Raw genomic sequence first — 25,230 nt, forward strand, 5'->3', positions numbered from 1 at the left:
ATTCTCTTAATGGCACTTGTGAGCTACAGTATTTGTGAAGTAATGAAAGTGCAGAATGTATCTTCAAATGTAAACATTTGCTATGCATTTATTTCTTTTCTTTATAGTAGTGTTGACTTTGGATGTAAGAATAAACTTTGCTTTCAGTGGAGTCCCACAGGCATGCTTACCACAGAAATTACTGCCTCGTATGAATCACTGAAACACCACTTAAGAAGGAAGCCTGAAATGAAGACAGATTGTAGTATAAATAATATAACTGCTGGATATTCAATCACAGCTGAGGATATTGAGAAGTTGTGTGTTTTGTTTGGGGTTGGTTTTTTGTTTTGCTTGTTTGGTCATTTTTAACCTCAAGAAATATAAATAAGCAACTGACATACTATAATCAGAAAATCAAACTCTCTACAATGAGAATTTGAAGCCACACAGCACAGGAATCAAATAATAATTTTTCATAATCCTAGGACAAAATGATCAACTGAATTTGGTCTGACTTTCAGCATGGATTTGACTGAAATCTTCAATTTAAACCTGCACCTAAGATTTGCATGATCTGAAATCTGATTTGTGGGTAGTAAGAAAGTCATAAAACAATAACTTTTTGAGAGTGAAGTTTCAGAAAGAAATTATAAACATGAGTGATGAAAAAGGAGTCAGAAGGGAGGAAGTGGAGAAAACTTCACAAAATCCAGAAAAGGAGGTGGTTTGGGTTTCCAACACTCCGTTTCAGAGTGTACATAAAATTCAGATCGGCTACTGATAATAATTGGATAATTCTTTGATGGACTGAATTACAGACTTAGTACACTTCCCTGCCCCCCTCCAAAATCCTGGCATGAACTACAAGAAAGAAACCACAGAACAGATTTGTCCTTCAACTAGTGGATATTGATTGTTTGCTGAAGTCAACATATATACTCAAGATCAGATGCAGCAGAAACACAAGGACAATTTTACTAGTTAAATGCATTTTATGCGATAACAGATTTCAGTAGCAGTAGGAAGAGATTATGGATTCTTTATTTCTACCCTTGTCAGTGAGATAATTTGTTGAGTAAACTACAGAACATGAATCATACTGACAGAATACGGCAAGTCACTTATATCCATTTCTGCTGATACATGTTGTTAGCCATTCATTAGCATATCATTTAATAATGCTGAGATCTGCTGACATGATTGGAAGGTCTGTGCTGTTTCCCTGGGCCAACTATTCCCTATGTTGGAGACTACTTTCAGTAATTCTTTTTTGCTTTATTTTTATTCCTGAAACTTGCCACTTCAGCTCTTTGGTGTAAGCAAGCACAGAGGGAGATTACAGTTTGTTTTTGAAGCACACAGCACACTTACTTGGAAGATTAAGTACCTGATTACCCAATAAATGTTACTGTAAGATTTTTTTACTCTGCAAACCATTGCATTCTGGTACCTGACAGCAATGACTTGTTTTATTTCCTCTATTTGTCAGATGAAGCACAGCTCTAATTGTGGCAACATAATATATACCCATTATTGTCTCAGATATAACATGAAAAAAACATACTGAATATTAAAAAAAAAAAAAAAGTGGCTTACCTGATCGTCCATCCCGTTGAAAATCCACGTGGTACCATTCACCGTCATTCACTTTCTTCTGCAAGGCTTTTATTTTTATAGTACCTGATCCCATGTCTAACAGCAGGTAGAGGTGGCCATCAAGCATCTCAATGGCAAAAAAGTCAACCTTCACCATTTGTGGGTGTTTGGCATCTTTTTGGTGCCTTGGTTTTCCATGACTGAAAAGAATCAGACCATTTGGCTCAGTTGTACGAAAGTCAAATGATATTGAGCCTGTTTTCTTGGCATTCCACTTTGGCAAAGAGATGAAAGACTCTGGTGTTTCAAATGTGATTGGATCTAAGGTTGCAACATTCTCACATTTAAATGCTACAACCCCATGAATCTTCATTTTAGGATCTCCTTGCTTGGCAAGTCGAGATAACTCCAACCTGACATCATTATTTTTATATACAACCTGCAAGCAAAGCAGAGAGGTTACTAAAAGGAACTTGACCATTTTAACCAAACAGATATAATCCTGAATAGGCATATTATTTAAAGGAAAATAATGATGGCATATGAATATGATAATTTACATACACACAAAATTAAATAGCTATTTTCATTGACTAACTATTTAATAATAGTTTTCATTAAACCAAACAAAGTTGCTCTAAAAATATCCCTAGAATTAATTCAAACAATCTGAAAAATCTGCACATAATTTATACTATCAGTTGCAAATTAGCTTGCATGGCCTTGATTGCTTAAAACCCCTCTTTGTACAGCCATTCTGCTACCTAGAAAGGTATTAGATTTCTTCTTCCCCTAAACCCCTTGTCACTGTCTTAACTCTTCTTTTCACGTACAGAAAATGTACCAAGGTCAGATCCTTCATGATTTCACATCTTTTCAGTTTGTCCTTGGAGCTGAAGAACAGCAGCATCCATGGTACTCATAAAGCTATAAAATAGGGAAAGTAGTATAATACAGATCAAAACAGGACAATCTTTGAGCCAGTCCAACGGGACAAAAAATAAAACTGCTTACATATTTTCCCCTGACTGAAGACTTTTCTCATAAAAATGAAAAACAATACTAGCTTAAAGAATATTTCCACAGAAAATATTCTTGTTTCAAATCACATATTTAATCTGTCCAGAGAAGCCTGTTGTAATATAACCATTTCCCAGGGTTCTAGTCTTTATTAGTATATCCTGAAATTGCTGCTATTTCTGTGCTGTCTAGGATACAAGGACTGCTTAAAAGAAGCTCTCCAGCAGCAAAGGTGTGCAACAAGGGTTTTGTCAATATTTTTAGTTATTCAGTAAATGAAACACTCAAGTTAAAATACCACTGAAGGGCTAAATATGAAAGCATGGTGACAGAAGCTAAAACCTTCTTCTCTGTTCCTAAGCTTAAGCCTCCATCAGAAAGCAATCCAGAGCAAAAGCAACAGCTCAGCAGATTAAAGCACTTTGTGCTGAGACTTCTTCATCTACAGATTCTATACCATTCAGGTGCAGATCATGTCTGACCCCTGATCCAGCGTTCCGAGTATACAATATAGTCTGAAGATGTTCTGGGGACCAGTCACTGGTTTAGACTTCACATCTCCATTAGAGGTTAGAAAGTGCTTAGTGCATAGCTTAGGGTAAAGCTCCCAGATTAATTTCCTCCGAAGCAGAGTTTGAACACAGACAAAACCCACTCTGCAGACTGAACTGACACACCGTAAGTAGAAGAGATGGGGGATGCACTGCGGAGCTGTGCTACTGTTAGAAATCAAAACACTGGCGTACGCACAACCTAAGATGGCATACCCCGCCAGTGATAGCTGCTATTAATAAACAGTGTTTAAAGATAACAGAACATTAAAGAGGTGATTGATAGATTGACTTTTTTTTACTGTAAGAACTGTGTTCCTTCTAATTATATCATTATCCACCTAGCACATTTCATCATAAGCTACGGCAGAATTATTCTACTTGTCCTGGTTTTGGCTGGGATAAGAGTTAATTTTCTTCCTGGTAGCTGGTACAGCACCTTGGATTTGCATTTAGTGTGAGAATAACGGTGATGACGTGCTGATGGTTTAGTTGTTGCTAAGTAGCACTTACCCTAAGTCAAGAACTTTCCAGTTCCCTGTGCTCTGCCCAGGGGCCGGTGCACAAGAAGCCGGCAGGGAGCAGAGCCAGGACAGCTGACCCGAGCTATCCATAGGGATGTTCCATACCATAGAGCGTCACGCTCAGTATGTAAACTGGGGGCAGTTGGTGGGAGGGGTCGATCGCTGCTCGGGGACGGGCTGGGCATCAGTCGGCGGGCGGTGAGCAACTGTGCTGTGCATCACTTGTTTCTCTTGGGTTTTATTCCTCTCTTCTTCCTTTTCATTACAATTACTATTAGATTTTTATTTCAGTTATTAAACTGTTCTTATCTCAAAAAAGGTAAACCCCATGAGCTGATTCTCCTCCCCATCCTACCAGGGGGGATGGGGGGACTGAGAGAGCAGCTGTGTAGTGCTTGTTGTAGTGCTTGTTGTAGCGCTGTGGCTAAACCCCAGTAGGCAACATCAAAACTTTATCCTAAAAGCTAATAAATAAGCCTATTTCTCTATTTTATTTCAGGGTTCAGTACAAATACTGCTGTTTCTACTGAAGCTGTATCTCCAAAGACAACAAATGAACTTCAGTGTGGATTCCTGACAGCAGGAATGATACTCCACAGAGAGGCAAAGGACATGTGTTTTTTGTTTTTATGATGTCTTTATGTGACATCATAATGTCACATAAGAAAAATCACATAAGAAAAATGATGTCTTTAAGTGAAGACATCAGAAGTGACTAGAATTGCACTAATGTGTAAACTTAGAGAATAACAGTCCATGTTTGCATTTATCCAATACCTCTGTAACACCTCAGAGACCACAGATAACGCAAAGGAATTCAGAAAAGTACTGGAGAATAAGCACACGCAAGTCATCTCCCATTGGATAAAAAATAACTCCTCATTTGAAGGTGTTATAGGGGCAGCCTTTCTAGAATAGACTGAAAACCATTAAACAGAGATTAGAGGATACGGTAAAAAGAAGGAACAAATGGGCTTTCATTAGAATTAAATCATGCTGTTGACAGTGAAAGTAATTAAGGCAACAAAGAACATGAGGAGAAAATATTCTTTAATTGCCTACTGAACAAAAGTAGGTACCAGGACAGTACAAATAAATGTACAAAGAGAATTTCTTGTTTATGGACAAATTCAAGTTGTCGGATATAATAAAATTAGTAGTTAATAGCTATGATAGAAGAACTGAGCAGACATAAAAGGAGAACTAAGCATTCCTTGTGGTCTAAAATATCTTTATAGGCTTTGAAGTAATTTGCCAACTCAGAAACAATAGTTTTTATTAAGTATGGTTCAAGGACCTGATGGACAAAGTTAAATCAGGAATACTGCCAATAGTTTTCTCAGAAACTCGTCAACAGCTCTAAGCAGCTTAATATATAACATGAGGGGAAAACTGCCAGAGTGCTTATTAGGAGCAGCAAATATTGGGAATTTTATGCCACTAATATTAAAACATCCTTGGAATCCCTAAATATTGAATGTGACAGTTTCTTACTTCTATATTCTGCAATTAAAGCTCTGTAGTTACTGAGATGTGAATGTTTGCATCTTAGTGCATTCATTGTGTGGAAACACAAAAAGGTTTACACATCTATGTTTTAGAGTGTTTATCTTTTAAGTTTTAGGATGTTTATATTTTAATCTTACAAAATCAAAAATTGGGAACTGAATTATCATAGATAATTAACATTAAACCAGAAACATATGAACTGTAACTGAAAACTGTAACTGAAAAGACCTGTGAACTATTAACTGAATGCAGCTAGCATTTGGAAGCCTGTGTCCTGGTGTTATGCTGAGATTCTTACCCCTCTACCCATCTCCCTGTCCATGAAGGATGTACTCAGCCATCAGTGAGGCACAGTAAAAAGGAGAAAAGCAGTAGTCAGTAAATTTCAGGAAAAGAGAAAGGAATAATTCTGGGACTAATATCTACTTTATAACTCATGGAGGTATATGCTTCAGAATCAATACCCTCTAGGGTACAAATAAATTCAATTTGTAAATTTACTTATTTATTATTTTCCAAAGAGTCTGCTTTTGTAATTATATTTTCCTTCTGGGTACATAAGAACAAACATGCTTTTAATAGATGGAAATAGCGGTGGATAATATAAGCCCTAAGACAGCCTACATATTGTTCTTTAACGTCAGCTCAACACATTCTCCCTCAGATAGAGACATGGAGCCACAATTAGTCAAGTGAAGGCAATTTGCAACAGAGAAGTATTTGAGTCACGTTCACCTTTACTCCTACACACCCTACCAGCAGCATCCTCGCTCCGCCCCGTGCTCTCCTAGCGCATCCATCGGGCTAGCCCTGGCTGCTCGCTCGCTCACCTCGGCAACAAAGGTCCCATTTTTCTACGCATGAACCTGCCAGCCCTTGGGGAATTTTATCACGCTATTAAGAGCACCTTGAATTTGTCTTCCATTCACTGTATTCTTTCATCTTATTAAGGAAAGGTCAAGACCTCAGTCTTGAAAATATCCAATTACCTCATTCTTGGAAACTGCAAAAGGTCACCTAAACTCCCAAGAAAAAGGAGCAGTTAGCAATTCCCCACATAATTTGCAAGAGCTACCCAAAGCAAGGAATAGATTTGTTTTTCAGGAGAAAAAGGGCAGACCTACATATCATTTCACAATCAAGATGTGAGCTCCCTTTACTACCATCCAGGCCAACCACATGCTGAGTAACTTAAAATATCACAGTGCTGAGTTTTAACAAGTAAGTCCAGCTAAGAGACAGCAAATATTAACTTAAGCTCAACACTCTTTTTAACATGGTCTGCAGTCATCTTGGAGCACAAGCAAAATTAACTCATGCTTCCCAAAGATAGATCATGTACATAATTCATTGCAAGCCAGGGCCAGATGCAATGAACTGTAGAAATGTATTAAGAATTCACTACAGATTTTGCCAGTCATCATGGCAGGTGCATTCAACAACAAAAAAATATAGTAACACAGCCAATGAAAATATATTGATAAATCAGCAAGGTATACATGTATGAATAACTCAGAAAAAGTGAAGGAGAAGACAAGGAATTTACTGTTGATATTAAAAGGTATTTGCTAAATATACAGCATTTCAATCAGCACATTAAGAACTCAATATAATAAAACCATTAATATTAACAAATCCCTACCATTTCTTTCTACTGACACTATCCCACGACATTTAAAACCATGAATGATGTGAAAGAATACACATTTCAATACCATTTCCAATTAAAAGTGCAGCCTTGTCCACATTAATGATTTCTTTTTGTATTATATCAAATATGCATCAAATACAGTGAGCGAAGAAACAGCATTACACTTAAATATTTCAGAATTCTGACCAACTCTGCTAGCAGCAGCCTTTCAGTCACTGTGATTAGGAGCCTTTAACTTATTATGAAGCATTTCTTTCAAATTACTTTACACTATTAAACCAAAATATGATCCTTAAGGAGCTATTAGCATTGCCTAATTTGGGGCACCTAGGTTTCCTTGAGAATCAGAAAGACCAGGAGTTCAGAGCACCTACAATATGATCTTGCTCTGAACTTGTCTAGTTACTCTACAGGGAGATGAGGAAAAAATACTTCTTGAAATGCAATTTGAGTGAATTAATTCAGCCCCTAAATCTGTCAAAAAAACATTATTTACATGAATCCTTATGTTACCATAAAGCAGTATTTTCATATTTTCATGAAACCTGGATCACTTAGTGTAAACAATGGCTGTTAATTCTGTAAAATGGAGACCAGGATCATTCAAAATGGCTCGGGTAGGTGCTGCTAACCTACAATTTTATGCTGCACAGTGAAGTCAGCGGGAGATAACTTATGGTGTCAGAGACTGTAGCAATGGGACTTACAGCAAGTGAAGCCTGAGGCAATTTTATCAGCCTACTTTAGCAGCCACTAGAATTTCCATGCTCATTGAGAATGACCTGGTGCACACACCATCACTTTACCCAGAAATCCAAATGCAAAAATAACCATTGAGAGTTATCATGGTGAGGTTTTTTTAGTGTTTGCTGAATGGTTTTGAATTAATCCATGAATGTCAGCTTCTCACAGGAGACTTGTCATTTTGCTAATACGCCTCAATTAATTTCCAAGCTCCAAAATGAATATATCAAGGAATGCAATAAACTACAGTTTATTTACACAAAACTTAAGGGTCCCCAGATCAAATGTTTGCAATGGGGTGTATCTCTGAACACCACGTGAAAGCACACAGGATGAATGACAACAGTTATTCAAGCCTGTAGGATTACTCAACTTCATAAACAAGCTTTGTTTTCTGAACAAAGAAAAGAGATTAACAGGTATAATGAAAGCTCCAAGGAAACAATTTATTCATCCTCAATTGAAATGGTTTTAATTTTCCTGGGGTGGATACATGTACGCATGTGGTAGGTAGTGGTGGTAGTGTGGGACATTTAGAAGGGGGTTTGTTTTGAGCACCAAAACAGAAACCAAGTGTCTATAGAATCTTACTGAGTGGGAGGTAAGCCTCAGAGCAACAGGACAGGCTTCAGTGGTATAGATTTATAAACACCTGGAGGAAACAACGGCATTTTGCTGCATTATTTTAGATCCATTAATATGGTCTGAGAAACTGCTCTTCAAGTTGCAGCTCAAGAGACGCTCAACCTAATAAACTGGGGGGAACTACTGTGCCACAAATTCCATGGAATATACGGGAGTTTCACATTCTCCTGCCTCTTCTTCCTGTCCACTCTGAGCATCCAAAACCGTGGAGTGGGAACAGAGCACACTCAGTTCTCCATGCACTCTACTAAAACTGGGCTTGGCTCTTCTATGGTAATAGAAAAGGAAAGAAACCTGCAATAAAGCTACTGATTGTTCAAGTCTAAAGCAGCACTGAACACTGTTTAAGGCACCCAATAGGGGAAAAAAAGGAATATTTAATGATTTGAAACATGTAAAATGGTTTTATTAAGCCTGCCTTCTCTCAAGACAGTGCATTTTAAAAACGTGAAATGGACTTTTTCAAGACTAATATATAGTTCATATAGCATGATTTTATACTTTGTTCCACTGTTTATGGCTTTAGCTACAACTATTTTAAAATTAGACACACTTTCCATAGACGACTTTGTCCTACAAGGTAGAAAGAAAAGAATCATTAGAGTGATTCTTGCCACTAGAAGCCAGGACCCATGTTTAACCTGCATCTGAATGCCTCACAGGGAACTTAACTTCTTCTCACTTCTCCGAAAAACGGATGCACTGCTTCTTCACAGGGTAAAAACTTCCATGAAGGCTGCAGTTTGCACTACCAGCCTTGGCTCTAGTGGAGCTTCATCCAAAGCCAGTCATATTTACATCCACCCCACACCCCCCACCATTCCCTTTATAAGGATGATGGCTGCTACTGTGACAAAAGAGTATGATATTCTGACTTCCTAGTATGCAGCTACAGAGCACGTTGGCCATTCAAATAGAAAATTAAAATGCACCCGATCTGGTCAAAGGCTACACTCAATAAAAGCCAGGCTTCAACAATGCATGCCTCCAGGTAAACATAAAAGTGTAGCACGCTATGCCATGACAGTACACCCAGCTAGTGCTTTAATGCCCCACTGAATGGCTTAATAAGAGACAATACATTTGTGGTGTTTATTGTTTCTGTAACTAAGCAACATGAGCATTTTCTGCACTCATCTGTCTTAATATTTCAGGAACAGAGTATATTGCATATCAGGTATTTTTAAAACTTCCATTCACAGAAAACACATACCTAATGCACACACAAATATATGTTCTATTTAAATTGCTTATTATCATATCTCTGCAAATTCTAGGAATGGAAATGGGTACAAAAAAAGGTTAAAAATTAGCACAATTATATGGAATTCCACTATGAACTCAATAGCACATCTGATGGTCCACTGTAGAGTATCTGAAAACCAGCTGTTTCCTACCCCCAAACAGCAATGTTAAAAGAATGCAAAAGAATGGAACAAAAAAAAAGCTCACAATCTGGTACAGGGAAGATACCTTAATTACTCTGAGGCAATAAAAAATTGGTAATGGTTACATATGGTTATAGAAACTAATCCAGTATTTATAGAATTAGAGTAAAAGTAATAGGTATGTGGTGAATGTTACAGGGCACTGTTCTGAGAAATTTTTTACCTGCTTTTCTATAGATTCCCTGTGCAGTAGTGGGAAAGTCACCTCAGTTTCATGCATCAGTCACCTATTTGCAGAATGAATACAGCGGTGATGGGTGACTTTCTAGACTAACTGGTCTCTTCTGCTAGTTTGAAATGCTGATCTCAGAACTGTTTGTTTCTTTTCTCTCCTGCTTTGACTGCCTGAATAGAGACATCTAAAGAGGATGCCAGAGAACATATTTTTAAAATTAACATTTTTTCCTAACAAAATAGATAATGGGATTGTTGTGTTTTTCACCCTGCTGTGGACACCAGTCTTTTGAAGATCTTTTTTCCCCCCCTTCAATAGAGTATTTTGTTATTCTTTGTGTGTCCTGCTGTCAGCTTCCAGATGCTAAATGTTTCCAACTGTTGTTGCTATGTTTTCTGTTTTTAAGAAACTGGTTCTTTTTTCTTTTTTTTTCTTTTTCTTTTTTTTTGGGTGGGTGGGGGTGGGGGGAGGGGTGGGATTTTTCTTTTATTTTGTTTTTAACTTCCCATGGCAAAGACTCATAGAAATTTCTTGGCAACGCCTAAATTGCAGAATTTAGGAACAAGTCGGTTCCACAGAAGCTCAGTTGGCTCCCAAGTAGGAATAAAGCCTTTACATAGATGTAAGTCATGAAATAAACCCAAGAGAAACAAGAATCACCAAAAGGAAAACAAAATGTATTATCTGAAGCAAAAGCAGCTTTGCATTAATACATTTTATAATGTCTAAGGAAGAAAACAAATTATATTTCCCAATGACTGTTTGGGAAAAGAAAGGGCTACAGAAGACTCAATTGTTGTGCTGGATTTCAGCATTTTCCTCCCCTTTCTTTCACAGTGCGGCAAGAGTTACCAACGACTAATTCTGCTGAAGAGTCAGAAATATGCTATTTTCCCTCTTTTCCCACTAACCATTCCCACTCAAGAGCAAGCACAAGAACCGTCCAGGGACTGCAAGAAAGAGGCATTGTAAACCAGAACACAGGGATCACCACTGCAGGGTTCAAGCCTTATTTCTTTAGCGTAACTTTCATTATATGCTAGATTTTCCCAGTCTTTACCCCTTAAAGCTCTAAATTCAAGGTCATAAAATACAGAAACAAGTTATGGGAAAAGGCAAAAATAAACTAAAAAATGAATGTTCTATGAACATCTCAGCTCAAGCGCATCTGAAAACAACGTGACAGATGGACTTAAAACCTGAGCTACCTTTTATTAGGTATGGGGGGGAAATGAAAGTGGTCACAAAAAAAGCAAAATAAGTAACCTCAAATTAAAGAGAAATGCTAAACCAGACCCAGCACAGAATCCAAGTTGGGGGGTGGGGGGGTGGGGGTGGGTATCAGTGATCTGAAGACAAATGAAGAAAAGCTTGATAAAAACCTGCAATCAATTACCAATATACAAAACCCTGAATGTGCAAATATTTGAATTAATATTTTTTTCCATATTAAAAAAGTTTGAAAACATATGCAAAATCAACCACAGTCTCCAATTAAATGCAGCACATGAATTCTGCATATCCTTTGCTGAAATTAGAGATTTATTCTACCTCTCACTAACTCTCCTTCCTTCTGCCTCTCCCATCGGTGTATTACTAGCTGCCAACTTATAGAGCTTCACCTTATCACTTGTTCGGAATTGTAGATGCCCAGCTCGGTTTTTCTCCCCTTTCTCTCTCACTTGTGTAGGTAACTCTTGCATCTAGCTGAGTAGCTAGCTCTTGGCTGTGCGAGTTTCTGGCTGCTTTCTGGTTTGGACTCCTCTGCTTGGTTTCCTGATTCCTGGTTTGAAAGAACCCTCTGTCCCACCCAGAGGAAAATAGCCCTCTAATCCTAGGCTGAAATGCTGCGGCTATTTAGGAACTTACCGAAAGCCTCCATCTAGATAGCATCCTTCCCTTCCATCTCTGTTCACTGGCTACCTGTTCAGTGAAGGTGGCTACTTGCTGACCAGCTGCAGAAACTGTACTTCTCCCATGCTGGGAGCTAGCACAGTACCATGCCGGGTCAGCAGATCTCCAATTTCGGGTTTTGATACTGATATAGCGAAAGTTCATGCAGTTGTTGGCTAAATTCCACCCTACTATGATAGGTAAATACTTTAAAAAGATAAAAAAAAAAATAATCCAATTCCCATCCAGGAGCTACACTGCTCACTTTTCTTTCACTTGTGGAGTGACTGACACATTCTTGGGAAGACATCCAGGGAAATTCTTCCCTACCTTCACCTGCTATTTCTTATAAGTCCTTATAACCCTTGTAACATATCCTTTCTGCTTTCCCATACTGCAACTTCGGTAACTTTTCATTATTTTGAAATAATCTTTGCCTTCTCAGATGCCCGAGATACGACAATTGCAAACTAAGTTTTCTGTAGTACTTTTGGATGCAAAGTTGTTGCTGTAATTTCAATACAAGGAACATGATACCAAGCTGCCACATGTTTTTCCCAGGCAGCTTTTGCTTCACCATTTTTCAACGATACAGAGGTACACCTCGAGGCTGCTCGGCAACATGTTCCTCCGGACTTCATTGCGGGTCACCTTCCTTTTCTGAATGACCTGTTTCCTGAAATGACAGACTAAACACAGAGAGAAGGGAGAGGAAAAGTGAGGCTCTTCCACCTCGAACACTACTCTGTATGATGCACAACACGTATGGCTAAAGCAATTTATAAATTGTCAAAAAGAGGGTGAATTTAAGTCATGGGATATTTCTAAGGCATCTCTTTTATATTTAAGTTTTCTTTAACCACAGCCTACCTACTGGCCATCTTTATGTTAAGGTTAAAGCTGTCCTCCAAAATAAGCCTGCTGAACTACTCCAAATCAATTATCGTCACCATAAAGACAAGGAATGGGGATGGATTATTTGGTTTTCAAGATGTGACATCTCATGGTAGTGAGAGAACAAAGCAGGGCGTGCGTACTATAGTACGGTGTTTAAAGGGTCTGATTCCATCCAGGACCTCCAAGCCTGAGACTTTGATGTCAGCTTAGTGCAAAAGGAATGTCAGATAATAAAATCCCCTTTTGGTTCTATACTGAGAAACAGGTCCTCAGCCTCAAGCAAAATCAATTATTTTGACAGATAATCAGTAAAAACATATAATACTACAACAAATTTTGTCTAATAATGTTGAAGAGCAGCAGCTTGCCATATAAAATGAACTATCAATGAGTACCTTTACACAGGTTATTACTGGTTATTTAAATGTGTACTGTTCTGCAAGTAATATGTATTTGCTAAAATATTTTTGCTTACATAAGTGTGTCTGCCGCAATAAAGACACCACAGAATGTTTATTTGGAAAATAGTTATGAAGAGCACGAATTCTTAGTAAAGGTTAGACAGTGCAATTATGCATTTCTCACTTCCCCGTGTCATTGCATACATCAATGGAATGTCTCAACAATGTTCTGACATTTGTTTTCACCTTTAATTTTTTTTTTTTCCATTTCAAATAAACACTTCAACTTGAAGCTACCTTTTATATCAAGCATTATTTTGAAATATTGCTTCAGAAATGTGGGGGGAAATAGGTTTTTCCTTGGGCAAAACTGTCAGGCAAAAATTATTTTCTGACTTTTTTTGCTAAAATACTTTATTGAGACTACATATAAGATATGCACTGAATTATGCATAAATCAAAAAATCATAAAGGGTATACATGAAACAAAAAGAATCTAGGCAGCCACATCTATCCTACTAACTATTGCTTGCGTTCATTTCTGTATAACTCCATTTGAAAAATCGATAGAAGGCTTTGCAAAGAGTTATAGCATACATTTTCTTTTGAAAAGTTTGCCAAAACTATTTTCAAGATTCTGCTCTCTGTATCAGGGCCTTAGTCCCACTGAAGCCACTAGTAACTATTAAAGGCTGTGAGAAATCCTACTGTATAAAGACTGATTCAGAATTAAGTATCAAGATGTTGATGATGTCTAATTAAAACTTTAATTAATTAGACGTTAACAGATAAAGTAAAACTCACTGTGGTATGAGCCTCTGTAGCCCACAGAGAAGAAAAACATTTGCCTTTCTGCAGGGAATTAATTCAGAATAGTCTTATCCTAACTAAAAACTATATTTGAAAACAATATTTAGCAGAAAAAATACTGTGAAAAAAATATTTATAGAAGTCTTTACGTATACCAATAAATAATACCAGGGCATGAGGCTAAATCCCACTGTGTGTACCCACGCGGTGTCAGCAGAAGACGAGGGAGCACAGCCCCCTCTGGCTGGACCAGTATCAGACCAAGGCACAATCCAGCCTCTGGAGCCACTGGGCTTTCAAACAGGTGGCTCGTGAAGATGAAAGATACCAAGAGGCTCACAGGAGGCACACTGCTTCCAGAAATTGTACGTGGGTAATTTGCTCTTGCAAAACCTGACCTGCTCATGCTATTTCTATTTACATCCACCTCCTTTCTCTAAAGGGTTCTTTCTGTGTTACCAGGTAGGTGTCCAGCACTGATAAATGAGGGAAGCGGCTGCATTACAAACTATGAAACACCTAACCCCCAACAACTCCTGAACGTTTCGGCTTAAAAAGGAAACATTTCAAAGCACAAACTCTTGGGGTTTTGTGCCACTTTGTTTTTAGAATGTTTCAGGGCTGTTACCTGTATATACAAGTGACAAATTTAGTCGTCAAGAAAAAAAAAAAAAATGGGGAGACTGTTCAAAGAGGATATATTCACAATGCAGAAATGTCTGTGCAAGACCCTGACCCAATGCTCAAGAATCCTTTAGAAAATACATCCCTCTGGCTAGAATCCAGCCAAATTTTTATAAAAAAAAGCTAACGGCTGAAAAGATGCTTACAACAATACTATGTATTTTTTTTAATTCTCAGGAAAAAAAAATAAAAGTAATTCTGGATTAATCAGCTTAAAACTGTTTCCATATTGAACTATAAGAAAACTGTTTGAAAAGCTGTTCCCTTTCTTTACAGTGAGTTGTTTAATTTGATTCAAACAGTGCAAGAATATTTCAAAATAAACCAGTACAAATTAAGATGACGAGGGTTCTAAATTGAAAATCTTAAAATGTCTTTTGCTCCTGAAGTTCCTTTTGACACAAACAACGTATCTGACCTCAGAAAAAGTAAAAATTATAACCAGTTACCTACTGAAGGATATTTTTCACATTCCTCCAGCTCCCAGCACGGTTCCCTAGCCAGGTATGGCAACATGTTCTCAAAAGACACGCTTGGAAACAAATTCTTAGCCACCCTGGATATTAATAATCACCGATTCAACAGATACAGTGGTCTCGTGGTGTGATTTTTGCTGTAAGTCAAGTTATTTCTAGGTCTGTCTCACAGGAATGATGAACTTGACAACTTTTCTGCTTCCTAACAACTTCCTTTAAGCTTATAAGAAAAGGGAGGATGGCATGCTGGTTAACGTGATCTAAGCTTGGGATAGCTGTTCTTTACCATCACTTAGCTAAAGTTTGCCATTTACTTCATAGCTAAATAAAAGATTACAAACCACTTTTTTTTTCAACTGTATAACTGGCATCACGAACTACACTATAGGTTACTACCACTAAACTGGGACTAATTTACAAAACTTTTTAATGTACTAAGTATTCTTCTTTTATTTTCATCATGGAAAAGAGACCAAAAATGTGCTCCTTCTCATCTCTGCCATAGGTTTTTAGCTGAAGCAATACTGATCAGACGTTTTCTTGCCAGTTTTAGTATATTAGCAGTTGAATTCTTCAAATTATTAAGAACGGAACCCCTAAGCACAGATACAACAGAAGTATTTCTACAAACCTTTAAGGTGCCAGATGTGCCAATCATTTTGTTTGCATCTTCACAGGTGAGCCAAAATACTTGGGCTTTTACCCATGCAAGTAACCTCACTGAATTTTCTTTCCTGTATAGCTCTTTGCACTCTTCATAGGCATAGTCTTACTATTTGAAAATTTGAAGATACTTGAGCTGTACATGTAGCCAAAAAAAAAAAACAAATTTGTACAGGCCACAATTCTTGCAACCAATAAAGAGAGATCTCAGCTGATATCAACGTCAGCATTTCTGTTAAACTGGATACATATCTAGAGCTGCAAATACCTGAAAAACTGACTATGGAATTTTGGATGAAAGAGTTTGCCCATTTCAGCATCGCAGAACACTAGGGTGTCTGTATAACTGACTTAGCAATTTTTTGTTTTCTTTTAACATCCACTTTGATAATTTCCCAGTGTGTTAAATGTATACTGAACAATTTTTATGAAAAACTGGGGAAAATACCAATCTAACATGCACCTAAACATATCGAAACAATTGTGAAAAAGTCAAAGAATAGTTGCATTTTTAGTTTGAGAATTAGGTGACACCAGGATTGGCTCAATAAGGACATACAGATTTTTATACTTCTGGAATTCATCTTCGATAAAATGTTTTAAAGCATATATTTAATCATTACCACCTGAAAAGTAAAGAAGTAATTCTTCTCTTATTATTCCTTTCAAGTTGTCTAGTCAAAACTTAGAAAACATACACTATCTAGATGGTAAAGCAGCATCTCAGTCCTTAGTAGCTCTTGGGCTTATGATATTGCCTGGAATAAGTCTTGGAAAGAGAAAAGTTGTTTATTTTGGTTTGGTTGATTGGGTTTTTTTTCCTTACACAACTGTATTAAAGATATAGCATTAACACTGTATTTTAAATAACTGGATGTTACAATTCTTGTCTTAAAAGCTGTCTAAATTAAGAAAAAGTTGTAGAATGCCATTTCCTAATTAAATATTCTGTTTCAATGTTATGTCCTTAAAATCTAATATTAGAACGTACTCCTTTCTTAAAGAAATAAGTGCTGCTCAATGTTCTTTGTGGTTTTTTTGGGGGGAGGGAACAAATACCCCTCAAATTCTCAGTTTTCATTCGTCCTTTTTCTTTTTTGAACTAACAATTACATGCAGGGGATGTGGGAATTCAACTTTAAAATACAATCCTGCAAGCGACTCAGCATTATGTTCTTCCCAAAACATTAAGCAGAAAAAAAAGTCCATTTACTTTCACTGTTAGAATTCTGAGAAAAGAAAGAAATTACAGCTGCTAGGACAAATTACCTGTAGCAATAATCACAATTATATTTAACCTCTTTTTCTACTGAACAAATGAAACCAGCAGATTTCAGCTGTTTTAAACTGAATCAGCTGCTCTGGATCAGATTAGATCGGGGAAAAAGGTAGGATAGCACGACGACTCTAGTAGTTGAATAGCATGTGCACGCAAACACAGAAGTAATTTTATTCCTGTGAGCCATCTCCCATCTTGGAAGGTTTTTATTTGTTTTTATAATAGTAATCAATATCAGAATAAAGGATTCACTTGAACACATACCTTAACTCTTCAGGGACAAAGTATATGCTGGTTTACAGGTTTTCCAAGATTGTCTAAATAAAGGTAATAAAAGTTTTATCATAATGGTTATGTCAAAAAGATTTCAAGTACTGAAGTGGAAATAGGCTATAACGTCAGGGAAAATCTGACTTCCTACCCCATACACTGACAAGACCACTGTTCAAACACACAACTTTGGTATAAGCTTAAACACAAAGTTTACAACCAGCATCATTCAGGGCTATTTTGCAGAAATGAAAAGTTTTCTCATCAGCTCAGTGAAGTTGATTGTGTGTCCCTAAAAGCAGAGTCTCAACTGAAAAATCACAGAACAGATCAGCTAACTCCTGGAGTTTTTACAGGAACTAAAGTATCATACTACCAGGTATTTGTAAGCAAAGGTTGTAAGGCTGGAGCTGACATCTAGGTGTTCATAGTGGCCAATTTTACCAAACAGTTTTGGACTCTGACAATGCATTCAATAGTCCAAATACTTACTACAGTCTTGTATTAAGTGATCTTAAAGGTATTAATGTTTCCAGTAAGGAAAAGAGAATCTCGACTAAAGAAACAGAGAATACAGGCAGCAAACACCTAAATGAACGTTGCTCTCAAACAAGGTTTGAAGCCTTATAATGTCCAGAATAATGACATTTTAATAATTTCTGTCCTATAATTCTGAAGCAGCAAGTCTCATCAGCATCTTCCTACTGGGTTCTGGGTACTTTTGTTAGTTTATTGGCTTGAATTATTCTCTTGAAGTTCAATCTGCATTTTACCTTTTTTTAACTTGCCTTTTCTCATACAGGGAAAAATATTTAATTTTTTTCCGAATACAGTCATTGACAAAAAAATAGAGACTTATTTTCTTTTCAAACATTTTCTTGGAACAGTTTTCCTGTATCTTGCATATTTCCATTTTAATCCTGATGTTGCTGAGTTGTGCTGAATATTTAATTTATGCTAACCTGTCACTTTTTCCCCCAATCTATACAGGCATGAATATTTATGAATGCAGCAGTGGCTGACCTGTGCCTTGTATCAGCTGAAAAACATGCACCCTGGGCACATGGGATGAGAAGGGAGGAAGACTGGAACTTGTTTTTCCATCTTTTGAACACAAGAAAGCACCACCCGTAAGAACTGCCTCAATGAAAAGGCACATGCTGTTCCTTATGGTAATTAGTTTAAACATCCCATTCAGAGGCTCAAGAAACTCGCCGTCTTTACCAAGCTCTGGCACAGTAAAAAGAAGGGGAGGCAGGAGGGGAGACGGGGGAAGGATGTGGAAATAGGCACACAATGAATGATCAGTGGTGTTTCTCTAGTCCACATCAAGGAACCTAAGCATCTCCATGAGCACTTTTAGTTACTTCCCCTTAGGTATTCTTACAGTGGAAAGGAGCAGCATGTAACAGACAACTCAATAGACATCGCTTCCAGCCTCTACAGCAGGATACCTACATCAGAAATCCGTGACCACCAAGGGCTATTCAGGATGAAATCGGTGTCCTTCCTGCTGGTATTTCAAAGGGTGTATGTTCAGAACATCCTCCGCGCTGGAGAGGAAAGAATTCCTGAAAAACTCCACAGCCCCTATCTGTTGGTTCCAGATTGTACCTCCGCAAAGCATATACAAGTCCTTGAAGAAATCTGTTTAGCATCGGGGAAAGTGCTTTTTCCTGAAGGTCATGGCCTTTAAGGAAGTATGGACCTTCTGTGACCAGTTCATTTGGATCATTTTTTAAGTCACTGTTATATGTAAACACCTGTAACTCTTATAATGCAGGAAGAAACAGATTAGGAATAAAGGATGAAATCCAGGTGACAGTGAGTCACAGAGTCTGTAAACTTCCAAAATTCCTTGCTCAAACACTTCCCTTGCCAGAATACAAACATCCTACATCCTTCACACTCCCCTGTTTCCTCCTCTTCTTGAAAACAGTCTATTTCCCAAAGTGTAATTAATAATTTATATAAACTACTGTTATGGAGTATGGATTTACTAGGTTTGTGATGAACACAAACTCACTATGACCCATTAAGTAGGATGGGTCAGAAAAGTTACAGAACTTCTTCAACAAGCAAAAATTTGTAATTTTTCACATCTCTGATTCACAGAAATGACTTGTAGAAAATCTGCTAAGTCCTCTAGCTCAGCTTTCCAAGAACAGCAGGTTTCCCCCTAGAGTAGCTTTTGCTGCTTTACTCACCCTGCTCCGCAGCCCCTCGGTGAAGGCTGAGGCAGGACTTCCACCACACCTTCGGGAAGGTTCTCCCCTGCATAACCTGTTCTCACTGATAATCATTCTTCCCTAATACTCAGCCAATCTGAATTTTCATTTGAGTAATCCCACAGCATTACTGCCCTGGTGCTTTTCTGCTTTAGCATTTATACTCTTCAAATATTTATAGTTATTGTTAAAGGAAAAAGACCAGACATTTTCCCTCAGCATATCAGGTTCTGTGCCTGAATGCTGTCGGTCTCCCTTGGAGTGCTGTATTTTTTTGCACGTTCCAAATAACTGTCAGAAAAATTAATATTTGTTGTTGCTAAAAAAATAGTCCATAAAAAAAAAAGACTCCTTTCCTCCTCAAACACTTTACTATGAACATCACCACTGCCTTTTTTATTATTATTTTTATTTTTTAATCTGCTGTTGTATTGTCAAAAAAAGGTTTTACAGCACTGAGGTTTTCCAATTAAGGAAAGCAAACAATTACCAGCTAGATATTTTACAGGGGAAAATAACTTCCATATATAATCATTTTCAATACCTGGTTCTAACCGCAAATGATTATTGACCAACACAGTGTATTAATAAAATGTGATGTATAATGAAAATGTATTGGAGATCAGGTATGCTTTGGTGATCTTTTTCTTCTGATTTCAAATACTTAACAGATGCCTTAAAAAGGAAAATAATCTCTCTTTCCCTCTCTCTCTTCATTATTGCCTCAACTTCACCGGAGGCCCAAACTCAGAAAAAATTATCCTCCTTCTTTCACACTTAAGAGAACATCGTCTATCTATCATGATACGGTTACTTCACAGCACCAATTAAGCTCCTTTATGATAAGCTACACTTTCTCCTCTCCCAGACTTTCTATAATTTAATTTTGATAGAATCATAGAACAATTCAGGTTGGAAGCAACCTCAGAAGATGATCTGGTCTAACCTTTCATGGGAAAGGGAGCCTAGGTGAGGTCATCTAGCACCCTTCCTAATCACATCTTGAAAACTTCCAGCAAAGCGGACTCCACCACATCCCTGGGGAGGTTCTTCCAGTGATAGATTTTTCTCATTGTAAAAAATTTATTCCTTGTATCAAAATAAAACCTCTCCTGGTACAACTTGCACCCACTGCTTTTTGTCTTCTCCTTCTCTTGTTCCTTCTGAAGAAAGAGCCTCCATCATCTTTGTAGCCACATTTTAAGTCCTGGAATACTGTGATGAGGTCCCCCCTGAACCGTCTCTTCTCCAGGGAGAAAAGACCTTGCATCCTTCAGTTTTTCCTTGTAGATCAAATCCTCCATCTCTTTTGAACATCTTCATGACCCTCCTTTGGACCATTTCCAGTCTTTCCACATCTTATTTTAAATTCTGTGGACCAGAACTGGGCACAGTACTCTAAGCGCAGCCTGACAAGTGCCGAGTAGAGCAGGACGATCACTCTCTCCACTAGTAACACCCTTGTGGATGCTGCCCAGGATCCAATTTGCCTTTGCTGCTGCAGTGGCAGGCTGCTGACTCATGGTCAGACTGTTATCCATCATAACCCCCATGTCCCTTTCAGCAAGGCTGCTCCCCAGCCACACAGAGCCTAGCCTCTACTGGGCTTTTGGATTATGTCGTCCCAGGTACACGACTTTACACCTGTCTTCGTCAAACTACATATTCTTCTTGCTAGCCCACTCTTCCAGCCTGTCCAGGTCTGCCTGTAAGATAGCTTTCCTTTCTGCATGACCACATCACCACCCAGTCCAGTGTCACCAGCAGACATGGCAAGGACGCTTTCAATCCCATCATCTAGATCAGTTATGAAGATGTTGAACAGCAAGAGGCCCAGCGTTGACCCCTGGTGGACCCACCTGTGGCAGGCTGCCAGCCTGAGTAAAAGCTGTAGATGACCACTTTCTGAGTGTGATCTGGCAGCTAATTTCCCACCCAGCTTGCAGATCCCCCGTCCAATCTGTCTTGTCAGTTCATCTGCTTGAAGGCTGTGGGAAGCAGTGCCAAAGGCTTTGCTGAAGTCCAGGTAAACGACATCCACTGGTTTGTTACTGAAGGTGAACAGGTTAGTCAGTTCCTAGGGTTTGCTTAATTTTATTTCTCATCTGCTTTCAAGCACACTCCTATCCACCTCATTCAGTTAATATTTCTTTATATTAACTTCTGAAGCATTTGGACTCTGTAAAACCTGTTGTGAAGTCTACGTGTTTGTGTGCCTCCCCCATTCACCACTGTTGTGCTTGGTTCCATCTTTCAAGTACTTATACCCACAGCCAGCTGAAGAGACTCACAATTCTTGGCCTGTGATCTAACCTTGAGTTTGACCTTCCCCATCCATTAAAACTGCTTTAAATACTGACCTTTCACATAATGTCCTATCAGAACAACAGAAGCATTCCAAAAGTTTGTCTATTTGTAACCCAAACTCTCCATTTCAAAAACCTGCAGGAAAACCTGCTCTTCATCATTCTAGCAAAGCACACAGATATTCCTTCTGGATTTTAACATTATTTTTTCACTGTATTTCATCAATATTCACTCACTGTAGTTATTTTCTGTTCATGCTGAAACTTACACCTGTAAATTGATTAATAAATTGCATTCCTTACCAACATGAACGAAGTTTTTGGTCACTAATGATACAGTTCTCCGATTTTCCCCATTTTCATTCACTTCCTTTTGTGGCAGCAAAAATTGTACTCAGGACGTCTGTTTCGGGATCCTCTGCTTTCCATTTAGGGACTGTGACTTCTCTGTCGTTTATGAACTTCCTTGCCAATTGGCTGGAAGTGTTACTCAGCAGAGATGTAGGTAGTTAAAATCTCCCATGAGTATCCCTCGATACAGAGTATCTTCAGAAGAGACAGGATTTCTTCAGTGCCAGTTGACATATCCCTAATGTTTGTCTGCTTTGTTTGTATTTCTTCACCGGAAAACTATTGGGTGGTTTCCCAGCACTGTAGGTGTTTTTAAATATCATGCCAACCTATTTACTTGTTCCGTTTCTGTTTGTCCTATATAAATTATGTTACACTCATCTATACTGATGTTCATGAAAAATATCACTTCATTAAGTTAATCTGAACCTGCTGATGGAGTCCACACATACTTTCATGGAAAACTTCCTTGCTCTTTCTAGGCATTTTCTGTACATACAGCAAAGGTGCTTCATGGCTCAACACTTTTTTCAGAATACTTCCACCTTCCCACTTTTACTGTGGTAGTGAACGTATGCATCAAGTTATCTGAATTAAATAACGTTACTCTATTTCTTGGCTACTTTAAATACCACATAACAAGCCACACACAGGATTTGAATTCATGAAGCAAGTGACACACATACTAACGTATCATCATATTCCTAATATTAATTTACATTAACTTAGTTCCTGCGATTATCCTGAAAGATCTCAAATTGCTATAGAAACATAATAAATGTGCCATACAACACAGTCTGACCACAGCTAGCCCAAAGCTGATGCTCTCTAACTCCAAACAAGCATCAGAAATAGAGAGTAGCACGAGATATTTTTTCTTTCAGTTTGAGATTTTTTTGGGGGGAGTGTCATTCTGTAATATTTTCCACAGTAAAGTCTTCATATAGGTCCCGTTCAGGTCAGTAGGCAATTACATCAGTCTATTTATCAGGACTAATTAGACTCAGATCTGTATATTAATTGATCTAGGAGTTTCAGAAAAAAACCACTGAGATGTAACAGCTGAACTGTGAATGTGCATATTTAAAAGCCAGTAGTTAAAATGTTGCATTATACACTCAAATATTCTACTGGTTTTTTGTAGTAGTGTTTACCATGTCACTTTTCAGGAAACACAGATGTATTTTGGATAGAAATTGGAGTCTTTTAAGTTAAAAGAAACCTAAATAATCTGGGTACCTCAGAAAAAAAAAATCTTGAAGGCTCCTGGTGGGTTATCAGCTAAAGATTAACTTTTGGCAGTGCAATCTGCACAGGAGAGCAATATAAAACTGAAAAGAAAAAAATAGGGAGAATGAAAAATGAAAAAAGTTAGAGAAGGTACAGAGAAGATGAGCAAGTGACTAAAAGACTGGAAAACACACTACACAGAAAAATACAAAGGATTCAGCAATGAGGTGGGCCACTGCCACAGTTGAAATGTTTCTACATGGAGGAAAAAAAGTAGGTAACAGAGGGTGTAAACACAAAGGAAAATAAACTGAAAGTAGATTAATTCGAGTGCGAGGGTAGATATTTATAAATATTTCCTGTGAAATGTGGTACATTCAATTATATTTTTTTTGTTGGGTTTTTTTGTGGGCTTTTTTTTTTTTTTTTTTTTTGGCAAGTGGAACAGTAACAACAGCACAGTGGCTACTGTATTTGAGAAAAATTACTTCAGCTAAACCCAGTGACCTATTTCAAACAAGAAGTCACATTAGATTATCAGTGTTCCTTGGAAACTGTGACAGTTTTGATTAACAGAAGAATAGGGACAATCCTGAGAACTCTGAGTGTGAGACTTCTGGTTAAATTTTATACAGATATAAAAGGGTTGACATAGCTACAGATGTCACCACACTTATTTAATGTTAACTAAACAAATCACTGTTTCCTACTCAAACCCCCTTCATTCTTCTGCCAATAACGAGATAACCTACTGCTTCGTAAGATCTGTGGCTTCAGCTATCGAAAAATTTTGTATCATTTTGCAGCCTCATACTAGCCTCACACATGATACACTCTGTGTATCACTAGAAGAGAAGGCATAAAGAATCAAGCGCTGCAAAGCCTCAGGTGTAGGAAACAGGCTGCATCCAACACTACAAAGGCACACAAAAGTTTCACCAGTGCCTTGCACACCAGCTTACCAATTACATATGGACATTTCAAGAACATCCAGATACGTAGATTCCTCATAACCATAATGCCTCCTTAAACATGAGCACCTCATTTATGTACCACAATAGAGATAATACTGTTGAACTACTGAGATGCTCTTTGAGTGATCTGTGATGCAGGCAGCTTGCTTCCAGACTTATGAGATCAGTGGAAGCTTCTCCATTTTTTGAGTAGTGGCAGGGTCAACCCCAATAAAAATCAAGTAATGCATTACAGAATAAAGAATATAATTGATTCTAATGGAAGGTAGATGGATGATATAAGTCAGGTTACAACTTTTATCAATAGCTATGATTTGCTCCTGGGCAATATATCTATTGAGCCTCCACTAAAGCTCAAAGTCTACCAGCCAGCAATCAAATTCTCTTGCAAAGGATTCACTTCTGCTAATACTAGATTACTACATTTGCAATATAAATCAACCAGCATACATGTGCAAGCTTTCCAGCATTTCAAAAAAAAGCAGTAGGAGAAATGCTCCTTGAAAACCCAACATCTTTCAGTTCAGACTTCCTGAAGTCTTCCTCATTCCTGTGACTCAACTGACACAATGAAAGTGGGCAACAGAGAAAGCTTCTCCATGCTGACGTACCCCAGATGCTGCAAAGGTCTGCATCCCACAGACCAAATGGATAGACCACTTCCCTGAGAAAAGGAGAGGGGGAGTGGCTTGGCTACCCCCCCTGCCTTGGGTCAAAATCTATACCCAGTAACCTCTCTCACATTTAAAATTTGTGACTGTACAAATGCTAACACATGTAGAAACTTCTCATTGTATAGCGTTACATTCTTCTGGGAGAAAGCGCTGAACCAGTAACTAAACCAGGACAAGCTACCTTCAAATCTGCAGCAAAGCCTGGATTTGTGCACTCACTTTTTCACTGCATTAAATACATCTGTGGAA

General features: G+C 38.0%; 1 protein-coding gene across 20 annotated transcripts in view; it reads right to left on the reverse strand.

Annotated features, from left to right (window-relative positions):
- Positions 1-25,230, reverse strand: part of NRXN1 (neurexin 1) — a 730,807-nt gene that overhangs the window by 427,789 nt on the left and 277,788 nt on the right. For all 20 annotated transcript variants that reach the window (XM_055725490.1, XM_055725508.1, XM_055725507.1 and 17 more), the window contains one exon: positions 1,579-2,017. In XM_055725490.1, the coding sequence (XP_055581465.1) occupies positions 1,579-2,017 (439 nt within the window). The remainder of the gene's footprint in view (positions 1-1,578; positions 2,018-25,230) is intronic.

The sequence above is a fragment of the Falco cherrug genome, chromosome 13, assembly GCF_023634085.1.
Source record: "Falco cherrug isolate bFalChe1 chromosome 13, bFalChe1.pri, whole genome shotgun sequence".
NCBI lineage: Eukaryota > Metazoa > Chordata > Aves > Falconiformes > Falconidae > Falco > Falco cherrug.